Source organism: Haliotis rufescens, unplaced genomic scaffold (assembly GCF_023055435.1).
Source record: "Haliotis rufescens isolate VD_foot unplaced genomic scaffold, xgHalRufe1.0.p SCAF_3, whole genome shotgun sequence".
Classification (NCBI taxonomy): Eukaryota; Metazoa; Mollusca; class Gastropoda; order Lepetellida; family Haliotidae; genus Haliotis; species Haliotis rufescens.
The window spans coordinates 19,967,427-19,985,403 of record NW_025964001.1 but is presented as its reverse complement, the minus strand read 5'-3'; the positions used below and the strand labels follow the sequence as shown (position 1 = coordinate 19,985,403).

The following is a 17,977-nucleotide window of genomic DNA, read 5'->3' as shown; positions in this document are numbered from 1 at the left end:
CGGATAATTAGATAATCCTTTCACAGATGTACAATTCTTTTTAACACCAAGGATATGTCTTTCGAAACATATCAGTTTAGATGATTGCATCTTTCTTATATTACCTGTCAAATAGCACTAGATGAGCTACAGAACACGCCTCTCAACCTTAACATTAACTACATGATTACCTTCAATATCACGCTTCACTTCTTCTGTTGACTCCGAGGATGATGAGGAAGAGGAACCAGAGGTTGATTCAGAGGAAGATTCTAATGGTGACAGATTTAACAAATATTAGTGAAAAGTTGGTTGTTTTGATCTATGAATCTATATTTCTCCTATCCTCCTACATCTTCAATGGAAAACTGTTTCCATTATGTCGACAGTGACAACTGTCACAGTTCTGGACATCTAAAAAAGATGAACTCGTGGAAATATAGTCTTCGTGCTGTGGAGCCTCAACATGCAATTACCTTCATCGTTGCTCTCGCTTTAATCTGTCGATTCTGATGATTCATAGCAGTGGGGTCAGGCATTCTAAGTAACTGTTACAGTATATGATTCAGTGACGACTACGACATTTAAAGATATCTAATAGGGTTAACACATACAAGAATAATCTATATTTCTGGAGATGCAGTGGTAATTTGTAGTATATTTGTATATGGAATACTCATGAAATATACCTTCATCATTGCTGTCACCATCTTCTGTCGATTCTGAGGAGGATTCCGAAGACGATTCTAAATTGAATAATTTAACACATTTGCTTATCAAATGCTCAGGTAATAACAAATAAATCTAGACATACTTTGATCATGTTTCCCTAAAATTCTAATGGTTGATGCATGAAAGGATAAAACAGAAAAAATAGAGAACGGAGTAAGAACTGTCCAGCATACTGGTAAAACACTAATTCTCATATAACTATGTTTCACGTATGAAGGGTTTTCTGACTGCAACTGCATCAGTAGAAACTTACAAGCTTCAATTCGCGGAAGGCTGAGGGCTATTGTTTATACCGTCATCTTTTTATCTGTTTCACTGTAATGTGGGATGGCTAGACGCCAGAACATAATTATCAGACTTTCTCTCATTGTGATATTGCAACGATACTTTCACTGCGGACGTCAAACCACCCACTCAGCCATCACTTACGTATTGTCAAAAGTGATGTAACCTAGATAAACGATTACCTTCATCATTGCTCTCATCTTCTTCTGTTGATTCTGATGATTCAGAGGATGATTCTACAAGTATTAAGTACTTCAACATGTCAACTAGCCATTGTATGACATTGAAATGCACAGACAAGTGAGGAACATACGTTACCCTGACGAGCTGGTGCTAGGTAAATAAAAGGATAACAAACAAGTTAGAAAGAGAGAATGAGCGTGGGCTTCATAACGCTTTTAGATACATATTTCGAAATAACCTTGTTCGATTATAAAGAGTTGATGACATCAGTATGTCTTGATATTTCAACCGTTCCATGAATGGAAGGCAAAATAGTGTGTATTAACCTAATAAGCTGCTATATGACTTTCAAGATTGCGGATTAACCAGGTAGAACACACGATGTCTTGAATAAACATTGCACAGGTATAAATCAGTGACATTCATACAAAATTAAGGTGTTCTGTCCCCCGTTGTTACTTTTTTCATATAAATTTGATGAAATTGTTTGTATAGTAATAATTTCTTTTTCATTCTTAGCAGTGTTGATACCTCAACTAAAATTGATGAAATTGTTTGTATAGTAATAATTTCTTTTTCATTCTTAGCAGTGTTGATACCTCAACTAAATTAGTGTCCCTTTGTGGTTAGGGACGCCCACACACTCAAATCATCAAGTGATGGTCCAAAAGGTTGTTCCTTCCGTGCCTTCCACCGTTCACGTCATTAAAAAGCATGTGTTTTGCGATTGGTCCTGAATTTATTCAGATGATTAGATAATACTTTCACAGATGTAAATTCTTTTTAACACCAAGGATATGTCTTTCCTAACATTTCAGTGTAGATGATTGCATCTTTCTTATATAACCTGTCAAAAAGCACTAGATGAGCAACAGAACACGCCTCTCAAACTGAACATTAACTACATGATTACCTTCAGTATCACGCTTCACTTCTTCTGTTGATTCCGAGGATGATGAGGAAGAGGAACCAGAGGATGATTCAGAGGAAGATTCTTATGGTAACAGATTTAACAAATATTAGTGAAATATTTGTTGTTTTGATCTATGAATCTATATTTCTCCTATCCTCCTATATCGTCTATGGAAAACTAAGTGTGATCAGGAAGCCATTCTAAAATAGCTGTTTCCTATATATGGATTGTGACAACTGTAACAATTCTAGATATCTAGAAAAGATTAATTGGAAGAATAGTCTTCCTTTCTTGAGATGCATTCGTAGCTGAATGCTATTACATGCTTGTTTTGTTTTTAAAGGGCACATTAAAGGGCAGATTTTCATACTAAAGGGCAGATTTTCATACTTTAAGACATACGTAATCACAAATTTTTGACCAAAATTAATTTGAAAAACGGAAGTACCATTAAAAATTCGATAAAAATTGACAGGCGAAATAGTGCCCCAAAGAATGAAATCCGCCACTGGTGATAAAACAGGTTCCTAATGTTTGACGTGCTGCGCAATTTGAAGGATGAGATGGGGCCAGTTTGTCTCCTTCCGCCTCGGATTGTTTAATCGAATTCAAGGGCAGGTGGTTATGTTGCCCAAACAGTATGTTAGTCATAAAAAGCTAGTTACAGACATTAGTTGTTATGGTAATTATTCACAATGTCAAGTTCAAAGGTCATTTCACGCCCTCGCCCCTCCTATTATCAGTCCATCAGGAAACAGAAGTATGTTTGTGGATTTGGCCTAATTTTGTTCGGTTTATGGTAACGTAAACGCAAAAGTGCTTTGTTAGTCATTTAAATGCCACTAAATCACTTGCAAAGTAATCATTTTCATTACCTTCAAAAGCTTCCCTAATGTTTCCTCCTCGAATGCGACTACCTTCAGTCAGAGTGATTGACACCAGGAGAACGGAGAGCAACACCTGTACGATCATTTTGCACTGAAACATATTGACATTTTGTAATAAGAGTGCGTTTTGTTCTTTTGGCCGTGTTAGAAATTCATTTGTTTCATGCAGTGAAACGAGACCAACTACATAGTTGTTTGTTAACACAAGCATACCAACACTTTAGTATTCCAGTATAGACGATGATGTTAAAAAATCGTAAGCTACTGTGAAGAAAACCCCACAATGGTTCGTACTTACCTGCGAAAGTGAACTGGTGTATTCTTAGAATCTTGCTGATCAACAGGGCATTTATATAGTACTTTAGATAACATCATTATTATCGAAATATTCTTAAAATGCGACATCTGGAGGATAATTATTCATGACATCTGAATAAAGTATCCATCTTCTTACCTAAAACACTATGCACACGGTAAGTCAACTTGCAACAAAGTACCAAATGAAATCAGCTCAAAGATCACGTATCGTATCTAAAACATGCTGGTCAGCACACTTCACTTTTGAATGTGTATGTCGATATCAAATGATCAGGAAACACGTGTCAGATTTATGTTATTCATATCTATATATGAATAAAATGTTTGAAATTGATCAAAATCTCCTTTCCATTCAGAAGCCAGATGTTCTGGCCTGTTACAGCACATTTCCTTTAAATGTGCATATTGATATAGATCAATTTATTTTAACTGTGGTACATTATGCTTATCGTCAGTTATATATTAATATCGATGGATAGATTTTCAAATTACATCGGAATGAAACATGGGGGGGATATATATTCATTACATTTGGATAAAGTTATCAGCTTCTGTAAGAGTACCAGATGGTATTTATTCATTGAAAACATCTTTCCTTTCACTGTAATATAAAAGGAAGATATTTACCGACATCCATATATACTACATGATAAATTCTTCATGAACATTTATTATAGTCACATTGAGCCATCGAGTAAATGAAGCCCTGGTCTTCTATTTCATCCTTCTACCAAATGGTGTTATCGCACAGATTTGTTATAGTGTGGTGTATGTGGCGTTTCCTGTGGAGTTTGGACATTAGCATAAACATGTGGGTACAGGATGTTTTTGTAGTTCAGTTTTTCTGAGGTGTTTAAATTCCGTTAGTTACCTCCTGTCTTAAGTCTTGCGAAAATAAGTGCTGACTTCATAGAAAGATTGAGTTGCATCCTTGTCCAATGGCTGGATAGGTGACTTTCACAATTTGTAAGGTACAGTAAAGCATACTCTTTTTTTTCTACGAAAGATTCAAAGAGCAGCATACGACTCTTGCCCCAACGCTGTTTGATCAGCGTTACAACATTCATGGCCTCAGTAAACCTTTCAAAAAGTATGTGTTTGTTGCCTGCACATAGCGTTTCTCCTCTAACTATTTGGCTGAAAGATAAAACCGATATGTTAGTTTCGAATTACGTCTGATGTGTACAAGTGCAGAGATTCTGCAAATTATCAGTGAAGGAAAAACGTTCGTTTTTCAAAACAATGGGAACGGTTTTAATGTATCGGTCCAAACATATCTTTTGTCGCTGACGCAGCATAATTGATAAATGCTACTGAGCTTATGATGACACTCGGAGACTTCAATCCACCAGCAGAAACATCGACCAAGTGATGACACCAAGTGTTCGCGAAAAGGGGAAGCATTCCCTACTCTATCAGTAGCCTGTAGCCTGTAGCCTGAACCGGTAGCCAATTTGTCTGTAAACAATCGAGTCTGGACCAGATAATCTAGTGATATTATTTTGTAAATCAGTGATGACACAATCGACACAGCAGATTCCCTTCACGTGTAAGCAGCAGACGTAATTCAAAATAACAATATCGTTGAAAGTTGAAACGAGATATCGTTTTACTGGATTGTCTGGTTAAGAGTCGATAGTGTCACCACTGTATACTTTTTCATCACTATTTTGCCTTTCTTCGCCCAATGTTTTGGCAGATAATCGAGATTGGTTATTCTCTTGCGTTGACTGAATATTACTTGAACTGGGACTTTGTTATCTTGATGGACTGAAGATTCCGAGTTTCACCATCAGCTCAATAGTTATTATTAATTATGGTGAGAAATGTTTTGGCTGATACATTGGAGCTGCTCAAGACTTTCTCTTTATTTGGAAGCACCAGAATTTCTTTCACTTATACTACCGTGGGTGAAGTCAATTGCTTGTGTCCCCCGTGATATTTCTGGAATATTGCTTAAAGCGGCGTAAAACAATACTTACTCACTCACATGGTCATGTTAGATGACCATCTGTTTTGGAGTAACAGTTATTTTTTTCAGGATTAGCTTTTGAATCCACGACTGGGATCGTTATCATCCTCAGTGCCTATTCTCTATATTTCTTCATATCCCTTACGATGGCCATTCTTTAAATGTTATCAATAATCTCGATCGAGAGAATCGAAAGAAGAACATGAGGGTCATGACGAAGGTAACCAAACATTAAGGGGTGATGTGGCAAAGCAAGACAATCATGCCATGAGTTTTTGCTGCCCCTGTGGTTCAAAAATGAGCATTCAGACCATCAAATGAAGACCTTGATTTATAATTACAATGTCTATATCTGCACATTGGCATAACTACTTGGCGTATGTTTGTGACGGGTGCCACCAATGGGGCAGGATACGCTCACCTTTGGCGAACACCTTTTATCCTCACTATTTGACAGTGATTCATGAACACATGCTTATGATATAGTCGGAATCGCAGAGATTTCTTATGATTATGGAATGCCCGCCGTCATATGGCTGTGATATTGCTGAGTGCGGCGCTAAGCAACAAACAAAACCAAAAAACAAGATTATGGAATGAACTTTGTGGCTTTTCTCTTTATTTGAAAGCACCAGAATTTCTTTCACTTATACTACCCTGGGTGAAGTCAATTGCTGGTGTCCCCCGTGATATTTCTGGAATATTGCTTAAAGCGGCGTAAAACAATACTTACTCACGCACATGGTCATGTTAGATGACCATCTGTTTTGGAGTAACAGTTATTATTTTCAGGTTGTTTGATAGTGGCCCCACGTTGTATTATCTGCATGTTGTTGTCATGATCCAATAGTCTGTTGTTTCAGAATTACTTCACTTAATGCACTACCTTCTACGTTTAGCCGATTGGAGAGTATCCATTCATTATTGAATTGATATCCGAGATTTCGATAAGTAAAACTACACACATGTCTCTTTGGTTGTTGGAAGTTATTAAGAATGATATTGTATTTTGTAAACACTGATAGTTATTGTTGTCTAGTTCTTTATAATCTCAGTCAACTTCAAAATAAAAGCTATCAAACCATTTCCATATTCATCTGAAATTTCTGCCGAAAGCAAGTCGATTGTACGATTCCGACTTTATCATGAGCATGTGTTTATAAATCACATTCAAATAGTGGTGATACCAGGTGTTCGCGAAAAGGTGAACGTATCCTGTCCCCACCAGTGGCACCCGTCACAAACACATGCAAAGGCAAGGCAGGTGAATTGATCACTTGAAAAAAACACGGGAACAAATGTTACAAGTCAAACTAGGGAATGGCGTATGACATCATCTTTGTCACTGATGCGTCAAATTTGGAAATGTCGTCTATATGTCTACCATTAAACATTTTGAAAGATTTACAGAGGCCTTGAATGTTGTAACCTTGATTAAACAACTTTTGAGCAAGAGTCGTACGAGGCTCTTTGAAATCTTGGAAGAAAGAAAATGTTCGATTGTATCTCAAAAGTTGTGAAATGTAGGCGACAAGGGATTGAGCTGCAGGAATATTGTTCGACATATAGGAAAAGTTGACTGTTGGAAAGTTGAAGTCATCTCTTTGTCTTGTCTTGTGGAGAGTGTTTTGTCATTCAGAATCTGTATGCATAGATCTAAATATGAAAAAAAGACGAGACGTTCTCATTTATCTCCTTTAATTCAGTGGAAGGAATATGCTTATTGATGATTATTGAACGATTTCAGATCATTGATGTAGATGACATTAAAGCATAAACACATTAAAACTGCACTCATGTGACCTGCATGATTGTGTGACGTGTCGATTGTGTGTATCGTTGCCAATACGACCAACCATCAGTTGTCTGGTTCAGTTTCGATTGCCCGCATTCTTTGTTACATTGTTTTTGTGCAAAAGCATTCACCCACCCACCCCTGTAACATTGTCACTTCTCACATTAACTTCTCTCTAAACCATCTCGCAGAGAATAGGACTCCTTTACTCCTTATTCTATTTGTTTGTGTGAATCATCATTCTGATGGTTTATCTTTTTCCATGAATGAGATTCGGGACACACACACGCCCGCGCACGCACGTACTCATGCACACATCCACATATTAGGGAAGGTGGGTGACTAGGCTTATGGTGTGTCACTGTACCCATACGGAGTGGAATGTTGCTTACAACATCAGGGCGGTTTCAAAGTAAAAGTACTGAAACACGGTTACTGAAGGACACGATTTTAAAGTTATACGGCTGCCATAGGGCAAGCGATTTATGTCCTTGTCACAATTACATCCGGTCATTGATCCACTTTTCCTTGATCACGGTATATGGAGTATACCGTCTGCATGTTTTCAAAGAAGATTCCCACTATTCTCTGGGAACTGACAAACATGTTTTTGCCTATTCAAAAGTTTGGGAATCTTGACTGAAACGCCATAGATTGTCACATAATGTTACACAAAGACACATTCTGTCACGAACTTTTTATTCTATCAAACATACAATTGAAATGCTATCGGTCGATATTTCTGCACAGTTGATAAAGGCAGGTTTCCAAGCAGTGTTCCATCCTCTATGCAAATGTCGCTGAAAAAGAAATTGATTTTGAGACCAGAAACTCCATCTTGGACATACATTGATGATTCATGTTTGTTTGTCAACAATATTCCAGCTATATAACAGCGATCTGTAAATAATCAAGTGTGGACCAGTGAATCCAGTGATCGACATCATGAGCATCAATAAACGGATTTTGGACAAGATGACATGCATCAACCAAGTCACCGAGCTTGACCACCCGATCTCGTCAGTCGCCTCTATGTACAAATATGGGTTGCTGAAGACTTATTTTAACCCGGATCTTCACGGATATTGTTGACTACATATACAGGGGTACATATTTTATATCTATCACGAGCATACTACACCGTTTACTATGCCAGTATACCATATTCCTACATTATTTTTATATTTCATCATAGTTCTTGTTTTAAACACGGTTTGAAAATGTGACTACATCGTCTACTTATCATCTTATTATATCAAGATTACTTTGGTTTTCCAGATGCTGCAGTAGATTGGTTGGTTTGTTTCTTGTTTTACGCCGCACTCGGCAATATTCCAGCTATATGACGGCGGTCTGTAAATAATCCAGCGAGCCTGACAACCCAATCCCGTTAGTCGCCTTTTACGACAAGCATAGTCGCCTTTTACGGCAAGAATGGGTTGCTGAAGACCTATTCTACCGCGGATCTTCAGGGGTGTGCTGCAGTAGAAAGGGAGAAGAATTTGTATTTTCTTTCTTTTTGTCTGGCGTTATGTTATTGTTGCACTTTCTTATGTTCCTTAGCAGATGTCAAAACCTTGAACTGGCCATATATTTGACAACGCAGTAATTTCAAAGCAATCTTGATGCTTATATGAAGAATTGATGATTTAATAAACTTAATGAATATTGTGTATTATAAATTGATTTTATAGATCAATAGATCGTTACCTAAAAGTTACCTGGTAAAAGCTATCATAGTCGGTAACTGCAACATGTGTTTGCTTGTTTGTTGTTTAATGGCGGTTTGTAAATGATCAAGTCTTGACCAGAAAATCGAGTGATTCACACCATGAGCATAAATCTACGCTATTGGGATACGATGACATGCATCAATAAAGTAAGCAAGCCTGAACAGTGAACACCCGACCTCATTAGTCGCTCTTACGACAAACATAGTCGCCTTCTATGGGTTGCTGAGGACCAAGTCTGACCTTCACAGGTAGCATCACATGACAAGATACGTTCAAACAAGTAGAGTCGTCCTTTTACAAAAGGCAGATGTAGCACAAGGCTATCACATTCTCGTCGTGTTTTCTACTGCACCCATTAACGTAAGATTACCTTCTTCGTTCTCATTTTCTTCCGAGGATTCTGAGGAGGATGACGAAGATGAAGATGACCCAGAGGATGATTCAGAAGATGATTCTAAAATCAGTAAGAAACCTTCACAAATCAAATGATTATATTATATAATGGGAATATAACAAAAAGCTAACAAACTGAGTGCGGACAAAGTATGCAAGAAAATAGGGATAACAACCTTGTTAAGTGGATCGAAAATATTTCAAATAACCATTATCAAAATATGTAGGTTGATGCTTGCAATAGTTCTATTTCAAAATAGCGAAACATGGTATATTTGTATGATTTATCCTGATATAAGAATGCCGTAGTTGGTGTTGGTGCTTGGTGTGAGTTGAATAAACTAGTGGGCGTTTGCCCGACAGGAACAATAAACATCTCACTCATTTCTTCTTAATGGCTAAACCATAGGATTTTAACACAGGGTTACCTTCATCGCTGCTCTCACTTTCTTCTGTCGACTCGGATGATTCCGATGATGATTCTTAAAAATAAACATAATATTTCCACGTTTAAAGGCCACATAGCGTCCAGGAACTAGAGAAACGTAGAGCATATGACATCCTGACAAACTTACAGAAAGGATGTTTAGATGAAAGTGAAAATGAAAGTCAAATGCATGTGGTTGATGCTATTAAGCCATTCTTGGGTTAGCCTTGTGATTAAAGCGTTTGTTCGTCACGGGTTCGATTCCCTAAACGGGTACTATGTATGAAGCCCATTTCTGGTGTTCTCCGCCCTGATATTGCTGGAATATTACTAAAAGCGGCGTCAAACCATACGAACTCACTCACTCACTCACTGAACAGATGCCAGGGTAGCAAGATTCTAGGACTTGCATAGTTGACATGTTTGCCCGTCAATCGTGGTGTACATATTGTGATAAAGATGTATTTCGTTCTCTGTGTAGTATGATAATTAACAGAGATTTGGACATTCTCTCCATCGCCCTAATAATGTTACAATAATCCCAAAAGGGGCATTAAACATCACATTCACTTCTCACTCATGAAGAAAACAGTCGATTTCTAACATCAATCCTGAATACAGGATTACCTTCGTCGTTGCTCTTACTTTCTTCAGTCGATTCGGAAGATTCGGATGATGGTTCTCAAATAAATCACATTATCATGTCAGATAGCCACGTGTAGAATATTTTCCCTAATGAAAAAGGGAGTGGTTTATGTCATCATGCCATTATTCACAATACAAAGGATTTTAAATAAACTTTCAGTTACCCTCATCGTTGCTCTCGCTTTCTTCTGTCGATTCCGATGATTCAGAGGATGATTCTGTAAATTTAAGGCACGTCATCCTGTCAACTAGCCATCACATAGCAGTGGGGTAAGTCATTCAAAGTAACTGTTACAGAACATGATTCAGTGACGACTGCGACATTTGTAGATATCTGAGAGAGTGAACACATACAAGAATAATCTAGAAAGAGAAAATGATCGTGGGCTTCATAACGCTTTTAAATACGAATTTCGAAATAACCTTGCTTGATTATAAAGTGTTGACATCAGGATCTCTTGATATTTCAACTGTTGCACGAATGGAAGACAAAATAGTGTGTATTAATCTAATAAGCTGTTATTTGACTTTCACGATTGCGGATTAACCAGGTTAACACACGATGTCTTGAATTAACATTCGCACAGGTATAGATCAGTGACATCCATACAAAATTAAGGTGTTCTGTCCCTTGTAGTTGCTTTTGTCAGATAAAAGAGATGAAAGAGTTCGTACGATAATATGTCCTTTTTTCATTCTCATCATCTTTACTTAGTCAATGCACCTTTATGGATAGGATCGGCGCCACACACAAATAAAGTGGTGATTGAAAATATTTTGATATTGTAACGATAATTTCATAGTGGACGTTAAACCTTCCACTCAGGCTTTAAATAAAGTCAAAAGTGATTTTCTTTTAACATGTAACCTAGATAAACGATTGCCTTCATCATTGCTGTCATCTTCTTCTGTCGATTCTGATGATTCAGAGGATGATTATATAAGTATTAAGTACTTCAACACGTCAACTAGCCATTGTATGACATTGGAATGCACAGACAAACGAAGAACATATGTTACCCTGATGAGCTGGTACTAGGTAAATAAAAGGATAACAAACAAGTTAGAAAGAGAAAATGATCGTGGTGTTCATAACGCTTTTAGATACATATTTCGAAATAACCTTGTTCGATTATAAAGTGTCGATGACATCAGTATGTCTTGATATTTTAACCGTTCCATGAACGGAAAGCAAAATAGTGTGCATTAATCTAATAAGCTGCTATATGGCTTTCAAGATTGCGGATTAACCAGGTTGTAGAACACACGATGTCTTGAATAAACATTGCACAGGTATAAATCCGTGACATTCATACAATATTAAGGTGTTCCGTCCCCCGTTGTTACCTTTTTCATATAAAATTGATGAAATTGTTTGTATAGTAATAATTTCTTTTCATTCTTAGCAGTCTTGATATCTTGACTAAATTACCGCTCCTTTGTGGTTAGGAACGCCCACACACTCAAATAATCAAGTGATGGTTCAAAAGATTGTTCCTTCCATGTAAGATTTGACACCGTTCACGTCATTAAAAAGCATGTTTTTGCGATTGGCCCTCAATTTATTCAGATAATTAGAAACTATTTTCACAGATGTACAAATTTTTGAACACCAAAGACATGTCTTTCCAAATTTTTTATAGTTTAGATGATTGTATTTTTCTTATATAACCTGTCAAGTAGCACTAGATGAGCAACAGAACACGCCTCTCAACCTGAACATTAACTACATGATTACCTTCAGTATCACGTTTCACTTCTTCTGTTGACTCCGAGGATGATGAGGAAGAGGAACCAGAGGATGATTCAGAGGAAGATTCTAATGGTAACAGATTTAACAAATATAAGTGAAATATTGGTTGTTTTGATCTATGAATCTATAATTCTCCTATCCTCCTAAACCTTTTATGGCAAACTGTTTCCATTATGTGGATAGTGACAACTGTCACAGTTCAAGACATCTAAAAAAGATAAACTCGTGGAAGAATGGTCTTCGTGCTGTGGAGCCTCAACTGGAGGCAATTACCTTTATCGTTGCTCTGGCTTACTTCTGTCGATTCTGATGATTCATAGCAGTGGGGTCAGGCATTCTAAGTAACTGTTACAGTATATGATTCAGTGACGACTGCGACATTTATATATATCTAATAGGGTGAACACATGCAAGAATAACCTACATTTCATGAGATGCAGTGGTAACACGGACGCTATGACACATTTGTCGTGTTGTTGCTTATGGAACATTCATCAGACATTACCTTCATCATTGCTCTTACCTTCTTCTGTCGATTCTGAGGAGGATGAAGAAGATGACCCAGAGGAGGATTCCGAAGACGATACTAAATTCAATATTTTATCACATTTACTTATCAAATGCTCAGGTAATAACAAATAAATCTAGACATACTTTGATCATGTTTCCCTAAAATGCTAATGGTTGATGCATGAAAGGATAAAACAGAAAAAATAGAGAGAGGAGGAAGAACTGTCCAGCATACTGGTAAAACACTAATTCTCAAATAACTATGTTTCACGTATGAAGGGTTTTCTGACTGCAACTGCGTCAGTAGAAATTTACAAGCTTCAATTCGCGGAAGGCTGAGGACTATGGTTTATACCGTCATGTTTTTATCTGTTTCACTGTAATGTGGGATGGCTAGACGCCAGAACATAATTATCAGACTTTCTCTCATTGTGATATTGCAACGATACTTTCTCTGCGGACGTTAAACCACCCACTCAGCCATCACTTACTTATTGTCAGAAGTGTTTTTCTTTTAACATGTAACCTAGATAAACGATTGCCTTCATCATTGCTCTCACTTTCTTCTGTCGATTCTGATGATGACGACGAAGATGACCCAGAGGAGGATTCCGAAGACGATTCTAAATTCAATAATTTATAACATTTACTTATCAAATGCTCAGGTAATAACAAATAAATCTAGACATACTTTGATCATGTTTCCCTAAAATGCTAATGGTTGATGCATGAAAGGATAAAACAGAAAAAATAGAGTGTATTAATCTAATAAGCTGCTATATGGCTTTCAAGATTGCGGATAAGCCAGGTTGTAGAACACACGATGTCTTGAATAAACATTGCACAGGTATAAATCCGTGACATTCATACAATATTAAGGTGTTCTGTCCCCCGTTGTTACCTTTTTCATATAAAATTGATGAAATTGTTTGTATAGTAATAATTTCTTTTTCATTCTTAGCAGTCTTGATATCTTGACTAAATTACTTCTCCTTTGTGGTTAGGAACGCCCCCACACTCAAATCATCAAGTGATGGTCCAAAAGATTGTTCCTTCCATGTAAGATTTGACACCGTTCACGTCATTAAAAAGCATGTTTTTGCGATTGGTCCTCAATTTATTCAGATAATTAGAAACTTCTTTCACAGATGTACAATACATTTGAACACCAAAGACATGTCTTTCCAAACATTTCAATTTAGATGATTGTATTTTTCTTATATAACCTGTCAAGTAGCACTAGATGAGCAACAGAACACGCCTCTCAACCTGAACATTAACTACATGATTACCTTCAGTATCACGCTTCACTTCTTCTGTTGACTCCGAGGATGATGAGGAAGAGGAACCAGAGGATGATTCAGAGGAAGATTCTAATGGTAACAGATTTAACAAATATAAGTGAAATATTGGTTGTTTTGATCTATGAATCTATAATTCTCTATGTCCTCCCAACTCTTTTATGGCAAACTGTTTCCATTATGTGGATAATGACAACTATCACAGTTCAAGACATCAAAAAAAGATAAACTCGTGGAAGAATGGTCTTCGTGCTGTGGAGCCTCAACTGGAGGCAATTACCTTCATCGTTGCTCTCGCTTTCTTCTGTCGATTCTGATGATTCATAGGAGTGGGGTCAGGCATTCTAAGTAACTGTTACAGTATATGATTCAGTGACGACTGCGACATTTATAGATATCTAATAGGGTGAACACATACAAGAATAACCTACATTTCATGAGATGCAGTGGTAACACGGATGCCATGACACATTTGTCGTGTTGTTGCTTATGGAACATTCATCAGACATTACCTTCATCATTGCTCTTACCTTCTTCTGCCGATTCTGAGGAGGATGAAGAAGATGACCCAGAGGAGGATTCCGAAGACGATTCTAAATTCAATAATTTATCACATTTACTTATCAAATGCTCAGGTAATAACAAATAAATCTAGACATACTTTGATCATGTTTCCCTAAAATGCTAATGGTTGATGTATGAAAGGATAAAACAGAAAAAAATAGAGAAAGGAGGAAGAACTGTCCAGCATATTGGTAAAACACTAATTCTCAAATAACTATGTTTCATGTATGAAGGGTTTTCTGACTGCAACTGCGTCAATAGAAATTTACAAGCTTCAATTCGCGGAAGGCCGAGGACTATGGTTTATACCGTCATGTTTTTATCTTCTTCACTGTAATGTGGGATGGCTGGACGCCAGAACATAATTATCAGACTTTCTCTCATTGTGATATTGCAACGATACTTTCTCTGCGGACGTTAAACCACCCACTCAGCCATCACTTACTCATTGTCAAAAGTGATTTTCTTTTAACATGTAACCTAGATAAACGATTGCCTTCATCATTGCTGTCATCTTCTTCTGTCGATTCTGATGATTCAGAGGATGGTTATATAAGTATTAAGTACTTCAACACGCCAACTAGCCATTGTATGACATTGGAATGCACAGACAAACGAGGAACATATGTTACCCTGATGAGCTGGTACTAGGTAAATAAAAGGATAACAAACAAGTTAGAAAGAGAAAATGATCGTGGGCTCCATAACGCTTTTAAATACATATTTCGAAATAACCTTGTTCGTGTTGATGACATCAGTATGTCTTGATATTTCAACCGTTCCATGAATGGAAGGCACAATAGTGTGCATTAATCTAATAAGCTGCTATATGGCTTTCAAGATTGCGGATAAACCAGGTTGTAGAACACACGATGTCTTGAATAAACATTGCACAGGTATAAATCAGTGACATTCATACAATATTAAGGTGTTCTGTCCCCCGTTGTTACCTTTTTCATATAAAATTGATGAAATTGTTTGTATAGTAATAATTTCTTTTCATTCTTAGCAGTCTTGATATCTTGACTAAATTACCGCTCCTTTGTGGTTAGGAACGCCCACACACTCAAATCATCAAGTGATGGTCCAAAAGATTGTTCCTTCCATGTAAGATTTGACACCGTTCACGTCATTAAAAAGCATGTTTTTGCGATTGGCCCTCAATTTATTCAGATAATTAGAAACTATTTTCACAGATGTACAAATTTTTGAACACCAAAGACATGTCTTTCCAAATTTTTTATAGTTTATATGATTGTATTTTTCTTATAAAACCTGTCAAGTAGCACTAGATGAGCAAAAGAACACGCCTCTCAACCTGAACATTAACTACATGATTACCTTCAGTATCACGCTTCACTTCTTCTGTTGACTCCGAGGCTGATGAGGAAGAGGAACCAGAGGATGATTCAGAGGAAGATTCTAATGGTAACAGATTTAACAAATATAAGTGAAATATTGGTTGTTTTGATCTATGAATCTATAATTCTCCTACCCCCCTACACCTTTTATGGCAAACTGTTTCCATTATGTGGATAGTGACAACTGTCACAGTTCAAGACATCTAAAAAGGATAAACTCGTGGAAGAATGGTCTTCGTGCTGTGGAGCCTCAACTGGAGGCAATTACCTTCATCGTTGCTCTCGCTTTCTTCTGTCGATTCTGATGATTCATAGGAGTGGGGTCAGGCATTCTAAGTAACTGTTACAGTATATGATTCAGTGACGACTGCGACATTTATATATATCTAATAGGGTGAACACATACAAGAATAATCTACATTTCATGAGATGCTGTGGTAACACGGACGCTATGACACATTTGTCGTGTTGCTGCTTATGGAACATTCATCAGACATTACCTTCATCATTGCTCTTACCTTCTTCTGTCGATTCTGAGGAGGATGAAGAAGATGACCCAGAGGAGGATTCCGAAGACGATTCTAAATTCAATAATTTATCACATTTACTTATCAAATGCTCAGGTAATAACAAATAAATCTAGACATACTTTGATCATGTTTCCCTAAAATGCTAATGGTTGATGCATGAAAGGATAAAACAGAAAAAATAGAGAGAGGAGGAAGAACTGTCCAGCATACTGGTAAAACACTAATTCTCAAATAACTATGTTTCACGTATGAAGGGTTTTCTGACTGCAACTGCGTCAGTAGAAATTTACAAGCTTCAATTCGCGGAAGGCTGAGGACTATGGTTTATACCGTCATGTTTTTATCTGTTTCACTGTAATGTGGGATGGCTGGACGCCAGAACATAATTATCAGACTTTCTCTCATTGTCACATTGCAACGATACTTTCTCTGCGGACGTTAAATCACCCACTCAGCCATCACTTACTCATTGTCAAAAGTGATTTTCTTTTAACATGTAACCTAGATAAACGATTGCCTTCATCATTGCTCTCACCTTCTTCTGTCGATTCTGAGGATGACGACGAAGATGACCCAGAGGAGGATTCCGAAGACGATTCTAAATTCAATAATTTATAACATTTACTTATCAAATGCTCAGGTAATAAAAAATAAATCTAGACATACTTTGATCATGTTTCCCTAAACTGCTAATGGTTGATGCATGAAAGGATAAAACAGAAAAAATAGAGTGTATTAATCTAATAAGCTGCCATATGGCTTTCAAGATTGCGGATAAACCAGGTTGTAGAACACACGATGTCTTGAATAAACATTGCACAGGTATAAATCAGTGACATTCATACAATATTAAGGTGTTCTGTCCCCCGTTGTTACTTTTTTCATATAAAATTGATGAAATTGTTTGTATAGTAATAATTTCTTTTTCATTCTTAGCAGTCTTGATATCTTGACTAAATTACTTCTCCTTTGTGGTTAGGAACGCCCACACACTCAAATAATCAAGTGATGGTCCAAAAGATTGTTCCTTCCATGTAAGATTTGACACCGTTCACGTCATTAAAAAGCATGTTTTTTTGCGATCGGTCTTCAATTTATTCAGATAATTAGAAACTACTTTCACAGATGTACAATACTTTTGAACACCAAAGACATGTCTTTCCAAACATTTCAGTTTAGATGATTGTATTTTTCTTATATAACCTGTCAAGTAGCACTAGATGAGCAACAGAACACGCCTCTCAACCTGAGTGAGTGAGTGAGTGAGTATGGTTTTACGCCGCTTTTAGCAATATTCCAGCAATATCACGGCAGGGGACACCAGAAATGGGCTTCACATATTGTACCCATGTCGGGAATCGAACCCGGGTCTTCGGCATGACGAGCGAACGCTTTAACCACTAGGCTACCCGACTGCCCCTCTCAACCTGAACATTAACTACATGATTACCTTCAGTATCACGCTTCACTTCTTCTGTTGACTCCGAGGATGATGAGGAAGAGGAACCAGAGGATGATTCAGAGGAAGATTCTAATGGTAACAGATTTAACAAATATAAGTGAAATATTGGTTGTTTTGATCTATGAATCTATAATTCTCCTATCCTCCTACACCTTTTATGGCAAACTGTTTCCATTATGTGGATAGTGACAACTGTCACAGTTCAAAACATCTAAAAAAGATAAACTCGTGGAA

The 17,977-nt window shown here is 37.1% G+C and overlaps 1 protein-coding gene across 1 annotated transcript in view; it reads right to left on the bottom strand.

The window, feature by feature from the left end:
* LOC124137059 (uncharacterized protein DDB_G0271670-like) overlaps positions 1-17,977 on the bottom strand; it is a 28,371-nt gene that overhangs the window by 6,217 nt on the left and 4,177 nt on the right. The window contains exons 8-19 of the mRNA XM_048403886.1: positions 17,732-17,812; positions 16,817-16,879; positions 16,270-16,332; positions 15,732-15,812; positions 14,339-14,419; positions 13,818-13,898; positions 13,086-13,148; positions 12,539-12,601; positions 12,001-12,081; positions 10,427-10,480; positions 9,619-9,672; positions 9,168-9,251 (exon numbers count right to left, since the gene is read on the bottom strand). Of these exons, the coding sequence (XP_048259843.1) occupies positions 9,168-9,251; positions 9,619-9,672; positions 10,427-10,480; positions 12,001-12,081; positions 12,539-12,601; positions 13,086-13,148; positions 13,818-13,898; positions 14,339-14,419; positions 15,732-15,812; positions 16,270-16,332; positions 16,817-16,879; positions 17,732-17,812 (849 nt within the window). The remainder of the gene's footprint in view (positions 1-9,167; positions 9,252-9,618; positions 9,673-10,426; positions 10,481-12,000; positions 12,082-12,538; positions 12,602-13,085; positions 13,149-13,817; positions 13,899-14,338; positions 14,420-15,731; positions 15,813-16,269; positions 16,333-16,816; positions 16,880-17,731; positions 17,813-17,977) is intronic.